Here is an 18,769-nt window from a genome sequence, read left to right as displayed (position 1 = left end):
GGGGGGGGGGGGGGGGGGGGGGGGCCAAGCCCCTCCATGGGCACCGGTGTGTTGGCTTTCTATATTTTAATCATTTTAACATTTAATGCTTCTCAATTAAAGTGATTTCCTGGAGTAGATGCCAAGCTTAGGCCGAATGCACATTAACCACTTTCTGTATCGGTAGTTAAAGGCACCGAGGGATTTAAACAGCAATCCGCAAGGCTGCTGGGGAAAGGTTTGGCTGAATAAAGCAGATTATAAACAATGATATATGTCTTTCTTGTTTGGTTCCCCCCCCTTCTCTGTTTTTTTTTTTTTTTTGGAAAGGCTCCAACCTCACAAACAGACCTAAAGTGCTATAAACATTGCCAGGGCTGAGTGCTCAGCCCCCCACATGTGCTCTCTGAAAGCACAGGCATCGTGGCTACTGCTTTTCATCCCTGTTTTAAGAGAGATTTTTTTTTTATTACCCAGCATGTCCATCAAGCCAGGCAGTGGTTGTGCACTGTGGCACTGCACAAGGGTGGCCTCGCTTGTCCCTAACCTTGATGCCACCATGTCCCCATCCCGAAGCCAGCGGAGCAGCTCTGTACGTAGCACCCCAGCACTGGGGTTGGCATCTTTGCTTCATCCGCAGCCAGATGCAAAAGCGACCGGTGTTGCTGTTGGCACCCATTGCATTTTGACTGTGCACTGTGGCTGCAGTGCAACCTGCCTGTGGGTCCTCTTGTCACGGTGAGGGAGAGCAGAAGCCACTGTGGGTCCTTGCTCGAGGATCAGGGGGCTGTTGCGTTGCTTCCGTCAAATAAGCATTGCCCCACAGGGACTGGCAGGGCCCCTAAATGTTGAAACCTGGCATTTGTTGCATAGCGTTAATGTTTATCAGCAGCTTGCTTCATGCATCTCTGCATCCAAGCTCCCGGCCTGCCTGTTGCCAGCTCGTTTCACCAGCCCCTTGTCACAACTGGGCAGCAAAAGCACCCCTCAACACAGAGGGGCTGCAAACAGGTACACAAGATGTATTTTATTTTTGCCATCCATGCTCCAGCTAGGAGGCAGGTTTTTTGGGAGGCTCAGAGGGAACAGGCTTCAGGCTCAAGTTTCCTACTGACTTCAGAAAAAGTCCCCAAAAGCCCTGTTTTTTTTCCAAAAACATGGAGACCACCACTGCAGCTCCCCAGCCCATCACACCCCTCCAATATTAAGTTAATGGAAAATAAGTTGACGTGGTCAATATAAGGGCCCGTACAGCCTGTTAACTGGCCCAAGCCACTTCATCCCCACCACCGAGTCTGCCCCGTGCCTTGCGTGTGTGAGCCATATCATGGTGGTGCTTTGGCTGCTGGCGGCGTTTAAGCCAGTGCAGCAAACTTCATCAGCGTTAGCAAAAGCTGGCAGAAGCCAGAAGCCGCCATCAGGGCCAAAACCCACATGTGCCTCCTGCTCAGCCAGTCCTTAATGGAGGGAACGTTCCCATTTATTTTCCTGAGGCTGGATGCACTGCAGAAAGGACTCGATGGCAAGTAGCTTCCCGTCAGAGCAATGGAGATTTCCTATGCTCTCCCCAGGCTGTAAATCTTGTCTGGGGAAAAGCAAGCAGCATGGCAATGCCCCACAGGGAAGCGATGGCCTCCTCTGCCACCCAACGCAGCAGCCTCCCTCCCAGCCAGGAATTAGCCCGAAGCACAAACCCATCCCCGGCAGCTCCCCTGGACCACGGCCAACCCACCGGCACAGCCCAGGGGGGATCCCAATGAGAATGCAGAAAGCCCCGCACCCATCCCACCTCACTCCGACACCTGAGGTATCGCCACAAATTTCCCATTGTTCTGGGTATTTGGCCAGCTGAGAGGACCATGAAGTATCCAAGACAGGCCCACAGGGGTGACAGGGTGAGTGCAGGTTTATGCCCATGCCCAGCTCTTACAAAACCCCAGCCCTGAACTAGCCACCCCAGGGACCAGCACCCAACAGGAGGACCTGGAGCTGCTGATGGAGGTGGGATTTTAATGCTGTTTAATTCAGCAAAGCAGTTGTGTGACATGGTAAAAGTCCTCTCAGCTTGGAGAGGTTGGTTAGCCGTAAAGCACTTGTCTTACATATGTTAGGTGAGAACTAGAGGGATGGACAGACAGCTGTACGACCCTGCTGGCTTTTGTAGCCCTCTCTCCCCAGGACGAGAGCTTGAGCAGAGCTTTCCAAGGGCTACAACAGCTCTGTGCTGCCTCCCATCCTTATTGTTGCCAAGGAATCAAGTCAATCCCTGCAAGACAAACACGCAGAGGCTCTGTCCCAACACTGTGCTTTTCTTTTATTTATAATGTTTTGTTTGGACCCGGGGGGAAAAAAAAACAAACCCAAAACTCAACCCAAACGGGAGAGATGAGCATCTCACCTGGCCCAGCAGCCCTCCCCTTCCCACGGAGGAGCCGACCAGTCAGCACAGGCTGCTCTGGTGAGACATCCAATGCAATACTTGTGTTTAATACATTAAAACGATACTTGGGACCTTCTCCAGGCCCTTGCTCCCCTCCCTCGCTCCCTCCCCCCCAAATACTGATAAATGTCAGAGCATGCAAAACCCTGATCCCATCCTGCCCAGGATACGTGCTCGGCCAGCTGACCCTTGTGCTGGAGAGCCCAGCCAGACCCTGTGCTCTAAAAGCTCCCCTTCGAACCCCCAAGGCGTTTCGGAGGGCAGCGGGGGAAGAGAAGGGGGGTTATTGTGGAGTGCCTCTGTCCTCCCCGCCACGCGTCGCCGCGGGATTAGGTCTTGCCAGTGGTGTGCTGCTGCAGAGCTGAAGTGATGGCTTTACAGTCTGTCACCTCCTCTGGCAAGCAGCCCTCCTGGTCCCGGAGTGTGGGGTCGGCGCCTGACTTCAGCAGCAGCTCTACGATGTCCAAAAACTCGCAGGCAGCAGCTGGAGGGAGAAAGGGAAGGGTTAGTCTGGGGATCCTGACCCGAGGCGGCAGTGATGGGCGTTTCTGGAGCGGCGCTGTAGCTGGCCACTTCTCATGCATGTGCCAGAGGCAGGAAACGCTGTCTCAGCACCTGGCCAGGCAGAGAAGATCATTTTTCGGGGCAGTGTTTGGTACTCAATGTATTACTTGCCTTTGGATTTAATAGTGCAAAGGAAAGAGAAAAGACAGAATGAAAGCAATGAAAAGTCAGCAGTCCTGAGAGGGTGTTACTGGTGCAGCCATCACCCCTGAGCCCGCAGCCCAGCCACGGTGCCACTGGGAGCTGGGTGCTTTGCAGGGCATCACCTGAGACGATGCACAGGGTGCCTGGGCACAGTTCGGCTAATGCTCCAGGACTGGAGACAGGCCCCGGCAAGGGCCCCGAGTGCTACTGCAGCACCTCAGAGAACCCCAAAGTGCTGCCTGGGAAAGCCTTCCCTGCCTGCTTTTGTACCCAGAATTTATAATGTATTTATAATTTATTACACATTTATAAACCCCTGCCCCTCACCTGCCTTCTAAACCTCCCAGGGCTCCACAGGCAGCATGTCCCAGGCAGGACATCGTCAGTACTGCCTCGCTCCCTGCTTTCATCCATCATTTCTCCTTGCAGAAAATTTGGATGGTTTTTAGCTTCTGGCTGGACTTTCCCTGAGCACCAGCTCCAGGGGCACATGCCTGTGCCCATGGACAGCCAGTAACGGCACACCACTGTTATTTCTAACCCATATATCCGCAAGCAACTATTTTTTCAACCCCGATTTACTCTGCCAAGACAGAATCAAGTTTGACCTGAGCTCGTCCCTGTCCCGAGGACAGTCTGGCAGCTTTCAGCTCCCTCTCCAACCTTGCCTAAGAATGTTAAAAAAAAAAAAAAGAACCAGGCACTTCTCTTAGCACTGAAGAGCTGGGCTTGGCTGATATCAACAGAAGTCCCAGTCCCTGGATTTTCCTCTAAGCCTGTGCAACGCAGATCCTAGTGAAGCTGAAAACTGCCTCATCCCCAACATGCCTTACAAGACCGCGAAGCCGGCAGCTTCCTCTCGCATTGGTAGCAACTGCTTTTAATTATATTTCAGGCGCTTTTACAGCGTAACCAACTCACTCTTTTTTGTCGTTAAATGTAGTAATTCGAGTGTCTTTTGCATTACTCTGCAGTTTTCTACTGACCTAAAGGGACAAGCAGTTTAATGTTTAATTAAAATAAATTTGACATGTGATTCAAGCTTATACTGAAAAAACTAAAAAAAGGGGGAAAAAGGGGGGGAAGGGGTTGATGAGGAAACAGGTGGGGGGTGTGGGTGAGCTGAAGGGCTGGGGGGCACATCCCAGGATGACTGCAGAGCTGCCCTGCAGAAAGCAGACTTCCAGGGGTGCCAAGGAAGCTGCAGCCGCACCGCCTCAGGGTGGGGACGTGGTGCCTGCATGGGGAAAGGTGGCTTCCTTGTCTGGTGCCGCTGGCGGTCCCAGCCCATGTCCCCGAATGGGCCGGGGACATCCCTGGGGAGAAGCACAGCTGCCGGATTTATCGCACCCTGGGACCCTCGATTTGTCAAGGGCTGGAGCGGCAGCCCTGACACTGGCACGGGTGAAGATGAATTTCCATTCAGCGCAGTTCACCCTTCGACTCCATTAATCCTCAGGGTTCAGATGATGAATTTCTTTTTTTTTTTTTTTTATTATTTATTTTCCCTCCAGCGTCCCCTCCCACTGCCCTGCCACAGCACAGAAAGAGCTGAACAGATGGTGCTTTGCAGGGAAGCCAGAGCGCCCATGAGGATACAGAGCCTGCCCACTCCGTGGCCACGTGGCCACAAGTGCTCGGAGAAGCCTTGATTTCCTCTGGGAGAGGCAGCGGCAATGATTTTAGTATTCCCGGAGGGTGGGTGGATGGATGGATGGAGAGGAGCTGAAGACTAACGGGCCGTTTAGCGGGGAGACCGTGCTCATACCGATCAACATGGCACCGACCACTGCCTCCAGCCTCAGTGCCCGGCGGAGAGCTGGTCTGGCGGTGGGTCCCACCAGCGAGCCTGTGCCTTCGGACTGCGCCGCCGGCTGGCCTCCACTTAACCTCCGATTAAACCCGGGGTCAGCGCCGATCGGAAGGAGGCAGGATTTATAACCCGCCGCAGGATGCAGTTTGGTACCGGCTGTAATCAGGAGAGCTGTCACCACAAGGACAGCTGTCAGGCCACGCTGGCTCATAAAAAGGGATGGAGACACCCTAAAAGCAGTGGCTGTCTTGCTGGCCTCGCTCACTGGATTTAACCCTTCCCTGAACAGCCTCTAACAAAAGGGAAGGTCTTGTAAAGGCACTGCTCTGCTCAGCACCGCCAGAGACAGTTTTCAGACGAGCTCTCATGCCTCTCTGCTGCGATTAACGGCTTGGTTACGAAGCGCTTACCAAGATAGTGAGATTTTCAGTGAGTTCTAGTTTCAGGCAAATAGCCACTTGAATCAAAACCATTCACTCATTTAACAAGCTGTTTTCAAGATCGGGGTGATTTATGACCAGATCAGCTAAGTAAGGGAATGAGGACAGCCTGGGTGCGGCGATGGTCAGCCAGCGACAGCGGGGCACCCACGGGCACACCAGACCTGTGTGCCAGTGACCCAGAGAGGCTTCCCCAAAGATGACTTACAAGGAGGAGAGCTGTGATAACACTCAAGCAGAAGAAAAAGTTTTAATGCTTAAAACATTTGGGAAAAAAACCCTGGCAAACTGTCATTATTGAAACATCTGAGCTGGCAGGGTGGATCAGAGAAACTCTTTCTGAAATAACGTTAATTAAATCAGTTACATTTGTTTGCTTGTGTTAAACAACCAGCTTCAGCCACCAGCCAGAGGAATCCACCTGCAAATAATTTACATTGAGGTGACGCATCCACCCTTTACTTCACATATTGGACTTGCTTGAAGCAGGTGCTCTTGGATAACTTACACACATGCTATGCTTTTGCACAACCTACTATAATCCACTGTGTACCCCTCGGTAGGCAGATGTCAGTGCCGGAGTTGGGGGCATGGGAGAGCATCTCCCCAGGAGAGAGAAAGCCCAATATGTGGAATGAGCTGGGCAGAGAAAGAGGCAACGTGGCATTGAGTACTGTCATTCTGCGGACACTGCAGCACTAAGCAAGAGATTTGCTACTTCAATCAGAACGATAAGAATTTGAAAAATAAAGTATCCTACAGGAAAGATCACATGGGGAGAAATCATACATTATTGTAATTACAGTCTCGGCTCGGGGGCCCTGGAATCTAGTAGTTTAGATCCAGATCCAAATGCTGTGTCTTGGACTGATGGTCTGCAAAGCAATTTTGCCATCCTGCTAATGTCCTTGTGGAGAGATCATAAGAGAGAAAAAGACACAAACACTTCAGAATGACAAGTATGCTCTTAATTACACAGTGACAGGCATCGAGAGAGTATAAAATAATAACTGGGTATGTCTTAATTTTGGAAAAAATTATGACAGAGATTAAATCGATACTTTTTTCCTATTCCCCCCACATCAGCACCGCATGTGTCACTTTAGTCTCTACTTTTCTCATTTGGAGATAGAACAATCTTGCAATTAAAAAGATTGCTATAAAATCGCGTATCTAATTAGCATGTAATTGTAGGAGGGACACAAACCGTAACTTCACTCCGCTGGTTTTGGTAGTAGAGAAGCTGCTGCTCTCTCAGCTGCGATCAAACAGGTTTGTCACCAGGACACGTGGAAGTGAAGGCCATCTTGCTCATTCCCTTCCCCTCACCTGCGTAACCTGTTAAAGCCACTACAGACCCTCCTCTCAACCCCCCGATGGCTAAGGGACTTAGCATCCCCTAACCAGAGCCACTCCCGGGTCTGGAGGTAGCACAACTGTGTCCTGAAGACACACAGGCGCACAGGACAAACTCTGCAGAAAGTGCATCATTAATTGGGGGAAAAGGAAGGCTTTAAGGTGAAATTTGCAGAGGAGAACAAAGGGAGGACAGCAGTCTTCCTCGCTGCTTCTCTCAGGGCTCCTATTCATACCGTGCTGGGATTTGCCGGTGGAGGTAGCCGCTGGTTACTCAAATCCAGCTTCCCTGCTCATATTTCTGCTGAAATTTGCTTTCTGTATGTAGACCATTTACTCCAGCTGCAAATCCATCCTGTTAAGAGGGAAAAACCAAGCTGAAAGGCAGCTTACCGTAATGGAGTGCAGTCTGGCCTTCCCCATCCTGAAAAAGAGAGAGACTTGATTTTAGAGGTATAGGTAACGTTGTGGGGATACAAGTAAATCCCAGTTTTAAATAAATAAGCTGAATCCCAGCAATATTTTAATTGACTAGATAAACAGCCCAGGACACCCAGCTACCTGGCAGCCAGACTTTGAATCATCATCCACCATCAATCCATATTGATGGATAATCAATACCTATCCATGCATAAGCGTGCATGGATCACGTCATGACATGAGTATAATTCAGTTCATAGCGTTATCACTTCCAGCCCATAAAAATGAAGGATTTCAGTCCTATGGCTTTACTTTGGGACCCTCGCTAATCTTGATGCTGTAGTGCAAGACGCTTCTGTGCAAGCCCAGCCTTGGCTAGCTACTTGAGAGAAGGGTAAAGCACCGGGACGCTGGCACAGCTCAGTGCGCTGCACTCTTCAGCACATGGGAGCACACAGGGGAAAACTACACTTTTCTTCCAGTTGAATAAATCTTAGGTCCTTGCTCTTCAGAATTCAGGTCTGGACAAAGGGGGACCCAAAGCCCACATAATTTCTGTTGGGCTGCTGGCATCCCTGCTGTAGGAGGGTGAGGAAAGGGCTACACACAACGCTTGGGAATGAGAGCCGGTTGCCGAACTCATCCTTGTGAAACACCTACAGTGCAAGGGCAGAGCAAACTGCATGATTTGAAGATGTCGGCACACAGCTCCCTCTTCAAGCTAACATGTACACCACTGCATCAGCTGCAATGGTTTGGAAAACGTGTCCCACTCCCAGACTCGGCAAGCACGGGCAGGGCTTTGCCAGTGAGTGGTCAGTGCTCAAGTGGCATGCCCAGCAGTGCAAACCCAGGCACCGCACCGTGCTGCAGCCTTGTCCTGCCACAAGAACAGGTGAAATAACAGAAGGAAAGAATTACTGGTCCCTTTGCTTTCACTACCCCACCAGGATTAGCCTCTAATTCAGTTCTTTGCTTCCTTAATTTATTTGCATCTGTTTATGGAGACTTAAGTTTTTAATTACTGTCGTCTTTGGGATTAAGGTGCAAATGCTACAGCCTGCCGTGGGTTCTGGAGCAGGCGAAAGGGAAAAGAAGAACAGGAAAACAGGTAGAAATCCCACCCATTGCTGTTTGGGGACTTCTGGTTTCCCAGCCTGTTATTCTGTTTGATATTAACCCTATTCTGCTGAGGAACTAGGAACGACTTGTGTTTCAGGGTGGAAGGTGCACGCTTTGCTCTGGAACATTGCACCAACTCAACCAAAGGAGCAACAGGGACAAAAGAGAAAAGCCAGATGTAACAGGCCATCTGCTGCCTAAACATCCATTTCACGTCTTTGCTGGGGAAAATGTGTGTCGGGGAGATTTTTCCTTCCACATGCCGCTGTGCCCCATTCGTGGCACTCACACCAACATTTGGAGGCACCTCATTTCAGGAGCCTATTTCTGCCCAAATTGTGGGGAGCAGCATGCAAATGGGTGTCATTAGTAGATACCGCAAACCAAAGAACTGAAGGAATCAAGGACGGCATCCATTGATTATTCCACACTAATAAGGTAACCGATCTGATCCAGAGCCCCCGAGCGGTCCTTAAGCACGTGCCTGCTCGGAGGAATGACAGGGCCGGCACTGACTTCAGCAAAATACGGAGCAGGGCTGGGGAAGAAGAGGCGGGAGCGCTATGAATGAGTTATTGGAAAGGCAGGCTTTCAAACAGGCGGGTTGAGTGTGTGCTGGGGGATGGGAAGCCAGCTCCCCTCTGCATCGCTGCCTTCAAAATTGTAGCCGAGAAAACCCGCAGGTGAATGGGATTGGAGATGTGCAGCAGAAATCCCTTTCCATGGGAACGCTTTGCTGCAAAACTCCTTATAAAATACATAGGACTGCTCCAGGAATACTACAGCCACTTGTTCCTCTTCCAAAGGCCTGCGTAAAGCACTGCTGCTTCAGCAGCAGGCTTTGGGCTAACGAGGCTTTTTATTTCTCTTAGATGTACTTTCTGGCATTTATTGGGCTAAGAAGAGAGCGCAAGTCCCGGCATACGAAATGCATCTCCCTAATCCCAGTGAGGTTTTTAAAAAGAACTATTAATCCAATGTTATGCAAACATTGTTTACACTTTATTTACGCTGTGGATTTTTTTCCCCTTGGAGGCTGACGGCTGGCCAAATGCTATTTGTTATACTTCTCAGATGCTATGCTATTTGCTTCTATTTTCTCTGTGACAAATTTTAATCCAGGTAAATGGAAAAAGCTCTAGTGTGGCCACTCACTAAGGGCCTTGAAATGCCCTCTGGAGCCTGCTGATCTCAATCCCTCTTTGATTTGGCTTTTCAGAGCACCATGGCTAATCGGAGCCCAACGTGCCCGGCTGCTCTGAGGACAGTGCTCTGCTTCAGGTACGGCAACTCTGAGCCTTCAGCGCAATATGGTCACACCTGGAAACTAATCGAAGATGGGCCATGAAAGTGAGGATTACAGCTCCCATTGCGGAAATTACGCGAGATGAATATCGCCTACCAGGTGCTGGAAATGTTTGTTTTACAACAAAACAAGATGCGCAGAAGTGGTCTTAAGATGAATTGTAGCTGGCCTTGATGCAAGGGATATTTCCCAATGTGCGACAGAAAGCAGTGGTTTCTGGAGCATCCTAGGCAAGGTGTGGTATGTCTTTCTCCCAGGACGTGCCTCTGTTGGGACGAATGACCCCAAACGGCGAGCATACAGGGACAGCCTGCCATAGCCTCTGTCCTCACCCCGCTGCACCCTGCCCAGGGCACCGGCAAATGGCACCGGCCCAGCCTGGGATCGCTGGCACCAGATTGCCATGTCGCAGCCAGGAGCGCATCCTCTGCAGCCAGAAGGAACGCAGAGATGCCGGCGGTGATCAGATGGACTGTTTCACTCATCTGGCTTGCAAGAGGGGCCAGCTAATTTTTCTCCATCGAAACCCATCAGGATACTTGTTGGTTTATTTTATACAAAGCACCGAATTGGAGGGGGCTGTTTGTCATGGTTGTTCACTTCTTCTCTCTCCAATTTATCTTTCAGATTACGGAACTGTAAATCATACAGAGCTGCAAGTACAACAAGACCCAGAGTCTGTCGATACACACTGAAACCAATCATTTGATAAATCTATAATGCAAAAATCTGAATACTGTAACCAGTTATTTCCAAACTGTGCCTATGGGAAGTTAGGGAATCATGGTGTATTATCATTTCTGTGCTAAGGCATGTTACAAGAAATTAGAGACTTTTTTTTCCCAATATGAGCTTCTGTAGCATGACAGGAGCACAAAGAGAAGGCGCTCAATAGGGGAGCTGATGTCAGGGAGTGCAGAAGAAGAGATGGGCAGCTCTGGGGCCAACGCTGAGCTCTGCTCTATGCCAGGATGCCTCCGAGAAATGCCCTTTCAACATCACACATCAGCTAAAATAATGCCAACGCGACAGGTTAAAAAGGAGGCAATCGGAGCTCTGATTCAGTGAACTTCAACACAAAAGGGGGAAAAGGCCAGGCTCAAAGCAGTAATACGTGTTTCCATACAGCTTTGCTTTTGGCTTGCAAGGCACTGGCAGGTACCTGTTTCAGAGCCCTTTTAGCAATACCCTGTCTATAAAAAGGAGGAGCTCATGGAAATGGCAGGACCCATATAGGCAGACAGAAGGCAACCAGAAAGGAAGGAAAGACCATTACACACTCAAATGTAGGAGTGCTCAGTTCCACACATGCAAGTTACCGACTAACCACAGATTGATTCCAAGCTTTCCTCTTGCCTCCTAATGCTGCGTGCCATCCCTGGTGCCTTTTACAGCCTCCTGGCACATCTGGCCATGGCAGGATGACAGCCAAGCTGCACGGCCTTCAAGGGAGACGAGAGTGTTTCCAAATACTTCAAAAATAAAACCAAATGCCCATGTCAACCAAAGCCACCAAAACAAAGATGCTACAAAATCACTGGTACCTCTTACATCCATGGTCTGTGACAGATGTCACTCAATGAAAATCTAACTACCAGCGGGTAACTTATTGGATTACAGGATTTTGTTCTGCTCCTGAGAAATTTAAGCAAGAGAAATGAAAGAAGATGGACCGAGCACAGATGGACCAACTGTCTTATCCGTTAAGTGGTACTATGGCTACTGCATGTCAATTTTGTCTTATAAGTGATAGGATTATATCAGTGTTGCCATCCCATGTTCATTGCTTGGGAATTTCTGTACCCTGCTTAACCTAACACAAGGTTTCTGGACTGAGGGGCAGAGACATGGAAACAGCTTGGCTGAGCCCTGCTGAGATGCTGCACATGCTATAAAACATGATTCCTCCTGCCTCGCTATGGCAAGCAGACCTTGATGTGCCAGTGTGTGACTGTGCTGGTTTCAGAAACTGTGACAGCGGACAGTTTTTAAAACAGTGTTATATAAACATTGGTCTTCCAGACCCGCCTCACTTGCTCTCCAAGCTGCGTACAGAAAACTCTGCGAGTAGGAGGGTGGCCCTAAGGGAGACACCGTCTCTTCCTCCATCTCACATGTTTTATTTAGCACAAGTACAGAAAGAGGAAAAACAAAACCATGCTGGTTACCTGGGCGAACTTTGGTCCAGCTAGACCCCATATCGGTGATGAAGCTGGGGCTGGACAGCCCTCCACACCAGCTGCGAGGTCTGCACAGGACCTCCGTACCTCCTCGAGTGCTGGTCCACACCGAGACCTCATCTCTGTGCTGTCAATCGCATCTCCAAGCACAGACACCGTAAGCGTGAAAAGCACAGCAGAAAACATATACACTAACCTTTCCCTTTGGAGGGATAGCACATGCACTCTTTATTTTAAGGTGTTCTTTCCCCTGCATCACCTCTTCTTTCTGTTCATTTGTGGCACCTTTTAAGGTGCACGCTCATTCCCATTGACAGACTCCAAATGTTGGCAGGGATCGCAGGAGATAAGACTGATGAGGTGATAAGAGTGTTTAACAGCGCTGGGTCCTGGGCAGCATGGATGGGCCAGAGGGAAGATAAATATTTACACTACATCTTTAGAAGGTGAGTGAATAAAAAGGGCTAGAATAATACAGCTTCTGAACAAGCACCGGTGCTTAGGAGCTGTGAATATAAATCTCTGCAGCCTCACGACACACACTCACTCAAGCCAGGGAGATGAAAAATAGCAAGAAAATACTTCCCTCCACTTTTAAAAAGGGTTTTATTTCTCATTTATTTCCACTTTAGACTTTAAATTCCCAACAATTTACTTTAACCTCATCATCTTTTTCTCTCTCTGAAATTTTATCCCCAAGATGACTGCGGATGAGACTACTGCTAAAAGCATACCAGAATTTACATGCTAATACCCACCAATACGTAAAACCAAGCAACGTGGGCTAATATAACCAGTCCAAACTGCACCAGACAACTCAGTGGATGGCCCCAAGACAGCCTTTATTTTCATTTGCATGCTGCTTTTGCACACACCAGCCTGGGTTTGGACATTGGACATGTACATTAATACATATAAAATGAATGCTTGTCCAATCAAAGCAGACAGACGAGTGGATCTGTGTGTGTGCAAATGCTGGCATAGAAAAGCAATGGTTTAGTTTGAAATTTGATTCTGTTCTTTTAAAATCCCTACCCTAGACCAGCGTGCACCCACATGCACCTAGACTTTTGCTTTTAATTGCCTCCTGAGCCTTAAAGCAGTACCAGAGGCAGCGCAATTTGAGAAATGAGACCATCTAACAGCTTTGTGCCAGAACATCTAGAGTCCGGTCCTCTGGCCCATCCATGCTGCCCAGGACCCAGCGCTGTTAAACACTCTTATCACCTCATCGGTCTTATCTCCTGCGATCCCTGCCAAATAGATCCGACCCTGGGAAAATGAAGCAGACTTTTATGTTTTCTCCCCATTTTTCAGACTGGGTGGCCCGTACGAGGATAACTGATTAGCTGGTGTTTGTGAAGTGCTTGTAAGGTTACGGTTGTTAATGCTAAGCGTAGGCTGTTGTGAGACATCATGATGTGCATCCTTGGTACCAGCTCGAAGGCAGCTCAGGCACTCCCCAAGGACCAATGCCGTGGGACAAAGGATACAGAGCAACCTCTGGCAGAAGCAAAACCAAAATCCATGCACTGGTCACAAGGAGCTCTTATTTGGGGACTGCAAATAGCCCAAGCTAACAAGCGCAGGGCTTGGATGTCCCATAAGTTTGGTTCCCCAGTTAACTCTTCCACCTCCCTTGCATGTGGGTAGGCTTGGCAGGGATGCCGCTCTTACTGAGCTGTCCCTCTCCAAGAGCTCTCTCCTCTGCCCCCTTCCTTCCATTCAGATCTTGTCCCGCACTGTGCTGGGCAGATATCCGTAAGGATGGAAGGTGCTAGACAGATTTTTATCATGACCTCTTGGGCCCTTCTCCAGAGCATACCACCAGGCTATCATTTGGCCTATCTTCTAAGTGCCTCACAGATAAATTAGATCTGCATAGAGAAGCAATTATTACATTTCTAATGGCATGGACCCTTACAGCACAATCTGCTACTGAAAGGCAAAGAAAATTGCATTAGCTTTTGTTTGATTCAAAATTATGATCAAGGGAAGAGGGATGTTGAAGCCCTTTAAAGCCAAGCCCCTGAGCTGGGGATCTTTCTGTCTGGGGACCTCCCTATTCATATTTGCTGCCTGGGCTCATATTCGTGGCTCATTTAGGTGCGCTGATCTGGAGGAGCCCTCCACTTGCAAAGCTGCTGTTAAAACCAGATCTAAGAAAGCTCAGAAAGAATATGATGCCCAGGAACTGCCACTCGCTCCCTCCTGAAGCCTGCATCTGCTAATGCACCCAAACGCCACCGGCGCGAGGAGTTCAGCGTGCCAGGGTTACGCTAATCCCTCATCGCCCTAGTTTCTAACTGGTGGTGTACCTAAATTTCCAAGTGCAGTTTCAGTGGGATTTATCACATCTACTATCATCAGCATGTAGTGCTGCTGGCGCAGATACAGACTCTCAATACCCCACTGTAGACATGGCTGTTTTTAATTGCAGAACAAACTGATTTCTGAATCTACACAGCGGCTCTGAAACTGTCCTGTTTTCCTAGGATCATTTTCCTAGGCTGTTTTCTTATTGAGCATTTTCACCCCAATTTGCAGTCGGCATTCTGAGCACAGCTGTGTATTTGTACGTATGTATTTATAGGTTGCTCCAAAGAATATTTCCTACTGCTTGTTACTTCCAGCATCAGGCATCTTTCTGGTCATCAAAGAAGTGTGTTGGTGCAATATAAAAGCTGCCAGGAAGCTCCGGGCTTCCTCAGCCCAGGGATCAAAAATGTGTTTGGAAAGAGCCAGTGCCTAGACCTGTAACAAGTGTCACAGCGCTGCAGCTGAGCCAGCCTCCAACAAAACTATGCAAACGCAATCCCAGGCTGCAAACAGGACAATATTCCTAAGGGCAAAATGCTAAAATCTCTCTTCTCAGGATGCTTCCCTGCCCCTTCCTCGCGTAAAAGTTAGTAGCTCTTGTACTGCTTTATCACTTTAGCGTGGCTGAGGCAGATACCTGGTTATTTAAGGGGCAGGATAAATGGGCTGAGACAGCTTTCCCATCCCCAATTCACCAGGGAACGCTTGGAAATTCCACCTGACACCGGGACCGCGCTGTGCTCTTAAACAATCTCCCGTCTGATCCGATTGTTCCCCAGTGGGGAGGCAGGCTGCAGCTCGCTCAAGAGTCATTGATTGGATTAACAGCCTAATTCCCAACAGATGAATAGAATACTGATGTCTTGTCAGCCCACATCATAGAAGGAAAACACAATCTGCTTCTACAGCCCCGAAATTTAACCCTTTGCTTCCCCGCTCCCCCTCCCCTGGACACAGGGCTGAACGCACGGGTCTGGCACTTTCAGCTCGAAATCCTACCCATTTGAACGAGAAAAGATATATTAACCTTTGGGATGCTTTGCTTAATCATCTACATGCCATGGGATCATATGTTATTTTCTGTAAGGTTGGTTTTGTAAAAAGCCCTCTTTTCATCCTTTCTAGACAGAAGAGATTTATACCAGGGACCTTAATTTTTTTCTTCTTCTTTATTTTACCACCTGCTGTTAAAGGAAATACTGTGTGCTTCACAGTAAGCAGTTGAATATTCATTAGCTTAACAATATTTATTCTGAAATGTACAGATATTGAATGTTTTCCGAGTCTATCATTTGATTAGGAGGACAGATCTGCCTGGAGAGGAGCATCCAGCCACGTTGCAGGAGAGGCATCGCTGCAATGCCCTCTCCCTCCAGCAGCTCTTGGCAAGCCGTGGGGCAGGGGAGAGAAGCCGGGCACATAATTTGCTTTTGGAGAGCTCCCGTTCTCCACCTCCTAATGGAGACACTAATGTTTTCTTACCTCATAGAAAGACTGTGATAAGAAATTAATTGCTACTGGTCAAACGTTCACTACTACAGAAGCAGGACTGTGTGCATATTAAAGAGATTCTCCAAGAACAAAATTTATTTATGGACTTCTTGGCACTGTCTGCATTTATTTCCTGCTCGGGAGACAAGAAAAAATAAAAATAATCTGATTTTAAGAAATGTATTCAAAACTACCTATTTTTTTCTCAGATCATTGGGGTCCATAATGCTGTGGGGTTCGTTTCCTTCTAACAGCCACCTTTTATGCTTGCATTTACAAAACAGGCAGATATACATTTAAATATTGTAATTTTTTCAGCAACAATCCTAGTATATTCAGAAATAGAGCTACAGCACTCATACCAGGACTGTAACCCATATTGAGAGGTGGCCTCTGGAGTACCTCTGATCCAGCGGTCTCAGTGACAATGGCTTACCAACTTTTAACTGTTTTTCCCACCTCTGCAAGGTGTGTATCACCTGAGATTAGCCAGGTTGCTCTGTGAAACAGAAATAAGATATTTCCAGTCTCATTTGGATTTTACAGCTCACATGAAGAGTGGAAACATTCCCTCCATCACTCCTTAACTCTAAAAAACTAACTAGCCCAGCACTAACTAACATGACAAATAGGAGAGAAAGCATGAAAGGATGGAGGTACACACCCCCTTTTTTTTTTTCTCCTTTTAACAGTACCTGTTAGCAATGACAGTTTTCCAGACTTCATCATTTCACAGCATTAATATGCATATTAAAAATTTGCTAAATGACTGACTGGAAGAACAGGTCTTCCTTCTTCTGGCTGCCAATACATGAACCCTACAGAGAGCCCTGTCTTCAGAGGGAAGCAGGGTGCTCCATGTTCACAACACGGGCAGCGGAGAGGCAACAGTATGCGTTAATGACAGAGCTGCCTTAACCAAAACAATTAGTGAGAGATGCCGCATTGACTCAAACAATTCAATTAATGCAGTGTTAGTGCTAGTATTTTAAAGTAATTCGAATTATTAGCTCCTTTTACAATTTGAAACCATAACGTTTCATTTTCATCCCAGATGTGAATTGTTCCAGAATGGCAATAAATAAATAAGTCCAACGATCCCTGTCCAGTCCAGCCTCCGTCCTGTAATATGGCTGCATTGTACATTCACAAATCCAGGTTAAGGATGGGGACTGGTGCAGTTGTGCCCTGGAACTAGCAGACTGCAGGTTTTATAAATACATACAGAAATAATTAAAATCTAAGGGGTTTAGAAGGGTTAATCTCCTTTAAATAATCTCTGCCACAAAGCCTGTAAAGTCACTGCTGGCACCGTGCCCGCATGGGACCGGCTGTCGGATATCAGGACAGCACGTGTGGATGGGAGCAGAGAGATTAGTGGAAGCGCTGCCGCGGTGGCCTATCAGACACGCTGCTCCCCTGCATATGGCTCCCCCGGTCACTACTGAGGGGCTGGAAATGCTGCGAGCAGGATCGGATCCAGCACCAACCAGCAAGTCAACATGCCACTTGCTCCACCTGATTAAAGAGAGAGAAGGAAGCTTGATTAGGCTGCTAAATTTAGCAGGTTGGACGGGAGACAGCAGAAGCCGAGAGCGTTGCTGCCACTGCTCAGTTCACCTGAACCCTTTCTGACTTCAAGGCAAACGCTGGCTTATGTTTATTTACAGGGATTCAGGACTTTGGAAATAACCTCTTTTCCTACGCAGGCTTGAACGCACAGCCCTGGGTGGCCAAGGAGATGTTGCACTTTTAATTGTCGGCTGTAGTGGACTCAGAGCTGCCACTCTGCATTTCAGGACAACCTCTTCGTATAAAGTGTCCTTTTAAAGCCAACAACTGAGTGGCCATTAGAGATAAAGAAATCCAAAAGAAAGCAGCGAAAGCACCCCTATGTGTGCTAAAGCAGTGCCCTGTCTGAACCCATGAGTTTGATTTCCACTGATTTGGGCAAAGGCAGGGTCAGCTGAAATGCCCAAGAACCCTGCAGTAGCGGCTGGAGCCCTGCTGGAGCAGCAGGGAGGTTGCAGTATCGTGATGACTGCAGGCACGGTTGCAGTAAAAGCACAGCCACGTTGCACATGGCAATGTGTCGCAGGAGGAGCAGAGGTGCTGCTAACGGCTTAGAGATCTTTTTCTCTTTTAAGTTGGTGAGGATAACTCTGGAGACTCCTGTTTTTGGGCCCATAAACCTTCCTCGGCTTGGTGTGCAAAATCAAAACTTTCCATGTTGAGATGGTCTGAACCATCCTCTGAACTCACTTAATGAGATCTGGATTTTATTAAGCCAAGCTTGGGGAAGCCTGGGGTAGCAGGGGAGCTGAGTTACAGTGGCCCATGGCCCTCAGCTTGAAAGGCACTTCTTTTTTTTCCTGCTCCTTTAGAAAAACCCAGTACCAGGGACCTTGCTCAGACATCTCAAAGCATCTCAGGATAGTGCCGTGCCCTGCAGCCTCCAGACAGCACTTCCTTCCCAAGCACGCCTGTTTCTTAAGCATGCCGACTCCTCTTTGTGGCTAATCTGGAATTAGAGAGGATGTTCGCACACTCACAGCTGTCTGCTAGAGGGGGAAGGCATCAGAGCCTGGATCCTGCCCCGAAGTGGACCACTGCCAGGGAGAAGCTGATGCACGTGTTGACTTAAGAAGCTCCCGTCTCATCGCCTCAAAGGGTTGCTGTTTTTGTGACATCCAACAGCCTTTTAGCAGCCTCTGTGAATTGTATTAGTAGCTGATTTACCATTTTTTATTTTATAAGGCATGAAGCTGCTCTTTCATTTGATCATCCACCACCAAGTACAACTACATGTTAGACTCTGAAAACTCCCCTCTCAGCCTACGATCATTGGGACTGTTCCCTGATGAAAGAAAGAAGAAATAAATAGAGAGGGAAAAGGTTTGTTGGTACTGCTTATTCACAGAGAGTCAGGTTTCCAAACAGCTTTTAATAAAGTGCCAATACTAAAGAAAAAAAGGAAAAATGTCTGGAGAAAACTGCCTCAGGACATCAAACTATATCAGTAACTGGGATTTCTTGATGGAGCCACAGTGCTATTAAAATAAAGCTGGACTAAGTACTTGCAGTTTGGTCTGTCATTACTTATTGAGTGAGATGCAAAATTGATCTTCACTTTAAAGGGCTCTTTCAAAGTCCAGAGGCAGCACTTGCTCCCTCCTTGTGCTGTATAATAGAGGT

The 18,769-nt window shown here is 48.2% G+C and overlaps 2 protein-coding genes across 2 annotated transcripts in view; one reads left to right on the top strand and one right to left on the bottom strand.

The window, feature by feature from the left end:
- LHX4 (LIM homeobox 4) overlaps positions 1 to 2,101 on the top strand; it is a 9,634-nt gene extending 7,533 nt beyond the window's left edge. The window contains exon 5 of the mRNA XM_009320731.1: positions 2,091 to 2,101. Within this exon, the coding sequence (XP_009319006.1) occupies positions 2,091 to 2,101 (11 nt within the window). The remainder of the gene's footprint in view (positions 1 to 2,090) is intronic.
- A 173-nt stretch (positions 2,102 to 2,274) lies between these two features.
- ACBD6 (acyl-CoA binding domain containing 6) overlaps positions 2,275 to 18,769 on the bottom strand; it is a 91,212-nt gene continuing 74,717 nt past the window's right edge. The window contains exons 8-9 of the mRNA XM_009320730.1: positions 7,130 to 7,160; positions 2,275 to 2,903 (exon numbers count right to left, since the gene is read on the bottom strand). Coding sequence (XP_009319005.1) covers positions 2,749 to 2,903; positions 7,130 to 7,160 — 186 coding nt within the window. The 3' untranslated portion in view covers positions 2,275 to 2,748. The remainder of the gene's footprint in view (positions 2,904 to 7,129; positions 7,161 to 18,769) is intronic.

This window comes from Pygoscelis adeliae, unplaced genomic scaffold (genome assembly GCF_000699105.1).
Source record: "Pygoscelis adeliae isolate BGI_AS28 unplaced genomic scaffold, ASM69910v1 Scaffold402, whole genome shotgun sequence".
Taxonomy (NCBI): domain Eukaryota; kingdom Metazoa; phylum Chordata; class Aves; order Sphenisciformes; family Spheniscidae; genus Pygoscelis; species Pygoscelis adeliae.
Note: the sequence above shows the minus strand (reverse complement) of the source record. Positions and strands in the feature narration are given on the sequence as shown.